The sequence below is a fragment of the Haliaeetus albicilla genome, chromosome 26, assembly GCF_947461875.1.
Source record: "Haliaeetus albicilla chromosome 26, bHalAlb1.1, whole genome shotgun sequence".
In the NCBI taxonomy this organism is placed as follows: domain Eukaryota; kingdom Metazoa; phylum Chordata; class Aves; order Accipitriformes; family Accipitridae; genus Haliaeetus; species Haliaeetus albicilla.
In genome coordinates this window covers 7,319,662-7,327,205 of record NC_091508.1, presented here as the reverse complement: position 1 = coordinate 7,327,205, position 7,544 = coordinate 7,319,662, and the positions used below count along the sequence as shown (strand labels likewise).

General features: G+C 47.0%; 1 protein-coding gene across 7 annotated transcripts in view; it reads right to left on the bottom strand.

The window, feature by feature from the left end:
* Positions 1-409: 409 nt before the first annotated feature.
* The window catches only part of PPP1R12B (protein phosphatase 1 regulatory subunit 12B), a 125,422-nt gene continuing 118,287 nt past the window's right edge, over positions 410-7,544 (bottom strand). For all 7 annotated transcript variants that reach the window (XM_069772051.1, XM_069772054.1, XM_069772052.1 and 4 more), the window contains one exon: positions 410-3,836. Coding sequence is in view for 3 of the 7 variants with exons in the window: in XM_069772052.1 (XP_069628153.1) it covers positions 3,750-3,836 (87 nt within the window). In the remaining 4 variants the exon portion in view is untranslated. The remainder of the gene's footprint in view (positions 3,837-7,544) is intronic.

Below are 7,544 nucleotides of genomic sequence, written 5' to 3'. Positions count from 1 at the left end.
AAAGACCGAAATACACAGAGGTTTCTAGCAACCTCACTTGGGCCAAAGGCTCCAAGATACGGCACCAGCGCCCATGTCTTTGCTACAGGTTTGTCTTGCCCAGGCTTGGCACCATGGAGGGAGATGGGCCTGAGCCCCATTGTGGTTCAGAGGTGTCAGGTGGGACCCTCTCCCGTTTGCCTTTCTGGCTGGTGGGTGGCTGTCAGTGACGTGCATCCACAGTTCCTTCATTTGAGCTTTCCCTGAACAGTCACGCAGGGGAGCGTTGCCTTTCCCGTGCTGTAACTGCAGCAGGTTATTTCTACTTTTATAGATGATTGATACTGTCGTGCTATGGAAATTTTGGGAAAAACAGGGTGTTTTAGACTAAACAACTTGCACCTCCAGAAAGATGGAAGCAAAGCAAAGCTTCTATTTTATCAACTCTTATTTTATTCATTTATAAATACTGTTGTGTTTACAAGCATCATAGATGTGAATATTATTCCCAAACTTTCAAACACATAATACTTATAATACTATATAACAACAACCAGTAAAACAAATCATTCATCTCAGGGTTTGAAAGGCCACTCAAAAGTTGCATAAAAATACATTCTCTCCCCATCTCGTAAGCTAGTCCTGCTTCTCCAAGGAGTTTATTTACAAAGAGCCATCATCAAACTCACAGCCACAATAGGCGGGTTCACCCCAAGCAATAAAAATGAATTCACCCCAAGCAATTGCTTAGAAAAAAAGCTTGTGTTCTCCAATGGAGATCACATCTGGCAAATGCTCTGGTTCAAACAGGGATCAGTTTTAAAAACTGCTTGCTTTGCACTCTGTCCCAAGTGCAGAGTGCAAGGTGTCCTATTCGTTACCTCCTCAGTGCACTGGTTATGTCAGGCATTAAGTGAGACCAAAAAAATTAATTCTCAAGAATTTGGTTTACAATTGCATGTTCATCATGAAATACTCACAGCTTTGGCTAGTCAGCGAGACTAAACTGTTGGTGGGTCCTCTACCCTAGTCAGAGTTCAGGGGGATAATCCAGTGCTAAACAGACACTTCATTTAAAGTGGTTTGGCTTCGCAAGGTGCCACGCAGAGCAATTAAGCCTTCTGCACCCTTCACATACTGTTCCTTAGGATAAAATGCAATGAGTGTCCTGGTAGGAAGGGGCAAAATGTCAGTGCAGGATGGATTTGTCAGATTAGGTTGAACCCTCTCCCTAAAACAGATACCAGGCTTCTTCACACTGCCAGGAACCTGCCTCATGAGAAGAACAGGATCTTTAGTCTGAAATCTCGTCCCTTGTCCTGCTGGGATGCACGACCCAAGACGCACGCGTTGGCACACCAGCGCTGCACCAACCACCAGCACCCCAGCAGGTGAGTGTCTTCTCCGCGTGGCACGGAAGGGACTGGACTCCTGTTTAGAGCTGAGAGAGCCCGAGTCTGAAGCAAGGAGTGGGTCACCAAGAGAAAAAACATCAAGAACCACAGAAGTACTCACATAAAGAGTGCACCAAGTGGGAACGGCGTGCAGAAAAAGCATTGACCAGATCTCAAGACTTAAAGCTGTTAAATATAGCAGGGTTAAAATAAAGTAATATAAAAAGGATGCCTGGCTTAGGCAGTGCTCTGCAGAAACCCTGATGCCATTACCAGCTTTGGTCTCTTCCTCCCCAAAGCACAGCAGCAGAGGAAGGGCCTCAGTGTACCAGGAGAAACGGCATCTCATGCCGTGCACAAACAGCTCCGCTGGCTGAAGAGTGGTGGAAGAGGAACCTCTGTCTAGAGCTGCCTGGGGAAAAACTGGCAGCTCTAAGAACAGCTATAGAGGTGGGAACAGGCAGGACAGGGAGGGGAAGGGGAAAAAAATGGAGAATTAGAAAAAAGAAACAAAACCAAACTAAGGAAAAAACCCAAGGGAGAGAAAATAAACACTTTCTGAAGCAATAATCAGCAAAAGGTTCCAAAAAGCCCAGGATTGGCTGATAAGAGATAAATTTTACCCTGTTGAGCAAGCTCAAGAATTATGCTCATGTTCAAGTGTCTCATCTATCTCTCTCATAGCAGAAAGAGTCCCACCAGTGTGGCGGGAGCTGCAAGCCCACAGTCAGCAGAGGTGCCTGGGAACGTAGGTAGAACTTCTTCATGGCAATCTCCAAGTTCAATGACTGAGACTGCAACTCAGCCAGATGGAGCAGGGAAATCAAAGGACAAAGGAAATGAAAGGACAAATATGAAGGATGTAGATGGGGAAGTGGTTTGGATAGAGGAAGAAGTATCTGAGAGGGAAGGTATCGTTTGAGAGGAGTCTATTAAGGGGAAGCTTAACAGATCTGATAACAGGTTACTGCTGCTATCATCAAAATCACACAGCACATAGAGGAGCCACTGTCTAAATGCCCATAGAGAGAACAATTTCAAACTGTTCTGAGTATGTATAACATCAAGGAGGGTTTTTTTTTTTTGAGGTTTCCTTCAAGGTCAAGGCTTATTGCAAGCCTTTGACAGATTAAAAGACTTTCATCCCAGTGATACAGTTACCAGCACACCCAAGGGTAGCTCCTTCTCCCTTTGACACCAATGTACCCACACCTTTCCATGGCATGCGGGAGGACAAGTGATCACTGCTTCATGTTCCTCTGCCTTCAAACCCAGCTGTGTCAAGCTACTTCACCAACAGATGGGTGGGTGGGACTGGACTCTGGCATTCCCTCTCCCTACAAACAAACCAGTGCTGCCTTTCACTTGGTCAGCCTCCTGCTGCACATCAAAGCAAGGTACCTGAAATACCAAACCAGACTCCTCTGCAGGGCTGTGCCTTCATGAAGATAGCAGGAAAATGTCCCAGACAGCTGGTTTCTGGCACAGGCACAGCTCCCTACAAGGTGATTCACGCTAATATGCATGTGAAGGCAGCATAGGATCTCTAGGGGTTCAAGCTTGCCCTTCAGAAAGCTCGGCAAGTATCTGTGATACATCCTATGCCAAACAGCAAGAATCCAGATGCAGTCAGCAGACACTACTAACAGAGACAGGAGCCCTGGAAGGATACAGTGTGCTACCGAATCACCCAGGCTGCAGAGGAAAGGCAGGGTGAGGGATAAGGGGTCTGATGCCGAGAGTCAGCTCTGATGTTACTGAACAGGTTCAAAATCTTACGTTAAATAAAAGACTCGGTCTACTGGGGCGAAAGGAGAAGAAGGTCTCTGTGCAAAGCAGCTGTAGTCAGCCTGTTACAGAAATCAGCCCTGGTGGCTTTCACAGCATCACATTTTAACCAGAGTCCCACATCTTGAGTGGGTTGATGTGCATCCTCAGAGTCCCAGCACATGTTCACATTTTCCACCTGTAAAGGGCTTGGATGTACTGGATTAGTTCTTTAGGTGTCACTTTTAAAAGTAGGAGCTACCTACTCCAGCCTGGAGTCCAACACCAAATACTGGGCTTCTGGAAGAAGTAGTTTTGGCAGCTCAAACCCAGTCCTCATGTTTCTCTTCTCCCTTGAATAAAATGTCCGAGATACCACAACATGCTTAAATTAAAAATAATAAAATGGCAGGGGTGTGTGTTGTGGGGGAAATAAGGGCAGAAAGGGAATGTACAGCAAAGGGCAGGGCAAGGCAGGTGTGACAGATTGATCCCATGGCTGAAATGCTTGCTGTACTTGACAGGAAAAAAAGAGAGGGGTAGGGCTTGGTGGTGGGGTTGGCAGCTTGCATAGGGCACCCCTCTTCATCCTGCCTTTGTTCAGGATTCCTATTTGGAGAGCTTGCTGATGACACGAATGAGGGCTCCGTTCTCGTCCTTCAGCCTTTGGTTGTCCGACTTCAGCTCTGTCAAAATCTGTAGAGAGAGACAAAGACAAGATGGGATTACAGCTCAGCGCTGCAGGCTGGACAAGCCCTATGGCTCACAGGGAACAGCAGGGATGTTGCATTCCCTCCATGCAGCACACTTTTAATGTTGATAATTTCTCCATAATGTCTCCAGAATTTTTACAAACTGGCTGTGAGGTGTGGAGGGGTCAAGAGGGTACTTGAGCACAGCAAAGAGCCGTGGAGCCCCTGGAGCCGGGAAAGCCCTTGCTGAGAAGCAATGCCACAGCCCCAGGGTGGGAGGGCAGGAACCATTTTTGAGCTGTTTCATCCCAAACCTGTTCCCAGAGGCTAATTAGGGCTCGGCAGAAAACTATAAAGCTGGTTTTCCTGATGTGGTTTTTTTCCATTTTGCCAGGACCAGAGGGGAAAACAAAGGTCTACAATTGTCACTCAGGACTGGACCTTGCAAAATCTCTTTAGAATAAACCCAAATCTCCTTGGGATCCCACAGATGTTTAATTCAAGTACGCGTGCCACGGCCAGAGGACTCGTAGAACATACTGACACTGGAGATACCTCCTTGGTGCTCAATTTTGAATGCTGAAGCTCAACCAAGGGTTGCAACACAGACAAAAGCCAGAGCACTTTTAACTGGAAATAGAGGAAGAAATAGCTTCAACAAGAGCTTTGCAGCATTTCTCACTGGCAAAAACCCCTCCTGACTTCTCTTGCTTCCCACGCTGCAGGCAGGTGACCTTCAGTGGACTGTCCTCTGCCGCTCGGGGACTAGAAGGAGACCCCGTGTTCCTGTCTCGGGGTGCGACACAGAAGTTGTAACTCGCACCATGGGTGCCAGCAGCCCCGATGGTGACCAGCCCCGGAGCCTGCTGGAACAAGCCAGGATGGAGCTGGGTCACACGCAGGCAAGAATGGCACCAGTATGAGCTCAGTGATGATTTCTCTCTGCAAAGGTGGATCTTAAGAGGAATTCCTCCAAATTCAAAATCCCCACTAAACCTTCTCCTTCCTCCTAAGCTGGAGTTTCAGCTCTGACCACAACCTTCTGCCCGTTCCTCCTATCTGCAGCCCCTCCATGACCACCGCCACCGAGTGCAGCAGCTCCTGGGGCAGACGCCAGCTCCCACTGCTCCTGCTAGGGCAATTCCCTCCTTTCACAGTCAGGCCAAACCGCACCTGGACCCAACGCACCTAACCCTGTCCCCGCTGGCACTGGTGGTGGATACTCCAGACAGGAGGTTTTGCAAGAGAGAGAGAGGAGGGGGAAAGTGCAGCATGGCAGGATATTGGGGAAAGGGTAAAACTATGTGATGGGCTGGCCGGAGCTTCAGCTAGTGATGCTTAAAAGTGTCTCACCGGACCCAGTGGTGGTGCGACAGGCACATCTCCATGACAGGGCTGCCACCAGAATAGCAGTCATGACTCCTTATGCCATCTCTCATGGCCAAATGAGAGGCATCACCCATCACCAAAGTGCTCAGGAACCCAGAGAAATGGGGAGAGCATTTGCTGTCTCACTCGGCACTCCTCTGTTTCCTCCTGAGCTTCATCTAACACCCACAACACAGCACGGTGCCCTCCAGTCCAGTGCACTATGACAGTTCAACCACCTATTGGGGTCTTCAGATGGACAGTCCATGTCCTCTCTACATCACTGCTTGGGGTGGCCTTGCAGTCCTGAATGTGTCCATCACTGCAAATGAGTTAGTGATATGAAGTTCTGCCACTTGCTTTGGTAGAGATAATCTGTCATAGGCTCCCAGAAGCAACATCATAGAGAGCTTACTGGAAGCTCTGATCGTGGCTATGCCTTACACACATGCTTCAGTGCAACTTTGGTGATTTATTCAAAAAGGAAGGAGCATAAGTACATGTAAAGCAAGTGCTTCTTGAAAAGTTTCCTGCTGTAACCCTACTCCATCAGTTTCCAGTGAAGTTTTCTGAAAACTAAAAATCAATGTTGCAAAATTTCATTCCTCCCAGGCCAAGGGCATTCCTCCCTTCGAAGCAAAGCACCCTCAAGTCAGGTAAAATAAACTGCACGTGAAGCAGGCTGGTAATGCAGGGGCCTGAAAACTGAAGCTTTATAAATATCTCACTGGAAAAGGTAAGGATGGATGTGGCACAGCCCGCAGGGGACAGTGAAGCTGACCATGATGCAGCATCAGTGTAAAGTGAGTTTTGGGCTAGAGGCTGGCCCGAGCAGCGGTGCTCTGTGTTACCTGTGACAATGGAGAAGGTGGCACTTCAGAAATTACGCAGATTTTGGAAAATGAGATTCTTTGAAAAACACCACTGCTGCAAGAGCATGGTAAATCTGTCAGAGTTTAAAACAGTGACATTACTGTATCGCTGTGATGTCTACAGACACCAGTGAGACAAGGTTTACAGGTACCAGCAACACCCTGTGTTAGACCTACTAAAAGAACTGAAAAGAAATCAGCAGAGCTTGCAGACACGCGTCTCTTCTCCAGCTCGGACACCAGCAGTGAATTGCAAACCTATAAGCAAGCTGGGAAGGATCAGTCCACCCGTGTCTCAGCCAGCTGGCACGAGACACAAGGCACGTCAGAGCAGATGGGTGTTAGCAGGGGGAAAGTGATAACGCGATTATTTCCTAGGAGAAGACAGACTGGTGACTTACTGTTTGTGAAACATTATTTCTCCGAGTCTGAAAACAGTTTTGCTCAATTTTCCCTCTCAGATCTCAAAGCACTTTGGGAAGGAGAATGACTTAAACTCACCGTTTGTGAGAAGGAATGAGTCAGTGACAGTTCGAGAACACTTTCGCAGATTTAAACCATAAAGATGGTGAGATCATTTAATCTGACCATCTGCACAATTCAGGCCACATAACGTGAAACACCCCGTCTCTCAGCCCCTGTGATACACGCGTGGTCTTGACGGCGACTCCCGGAAGGGGAAGCCGCAATTCCCCTAGTTAGTTTGTTTCTATGGTTAATCATCCTTGATATAATTTGTGTGCTAAGAATAGATTTTTTTATACCTTAGTGCCACTTCCAGCCCATGAGAGCATAGTGCTTCTTCCTTTTTTTAAAAAATAGCTATGTCTGAAGGGATCTGAATATCCCTACTAACCTGCAAAAGACAGGTAGGGTCCTAAGAAAGAAGCATTTACAGCTTTATTTTAGCACCAAACCAGTGAAGTAGCAAGAAAGGATGTAATTTAACTGCATGATGTGTGAAGGCAAAGCTTACGGATTGTCCTTGGATTTCAAACACTAATTGCTCTGCACTGAATTTAAAACAGAAGATGAAAAAAGAAAGCACACCTGGTCCACCTCCTATTGGTTCACCTGCCTTGTAGCTGACTGCAGGAGGCAGAGGGGATGCTGCAGCCTGTGAACTCGGACTCAAAAATCAAAAATCTCTGTTTAAAATGAGGGAAGGAGCTTGTCCTCTTTGCTCAAGTGACAAAGAAAACCTGCTGAGGATTGCCCAGTTGTAGGTCTTCTAAAAATCACCTTCCTGTCTAAAACGTGCACTTTTCATAACATCCTTAGAAATTTATTACATGTTCATTCTGACTTTGGATAATCTTAATTGCTGGGTGCCAGCTTCTCACTGAATTAAGTCCAATTAAAAAAGAATTATATTATGAGCAGACACATAGCATAAACCACCTGTTTTGAGGTAAGGTAATGGGGAAGGGGCTGCTGGCTAACCCAGTGGCACTGACAAGCCACCCCAAAGC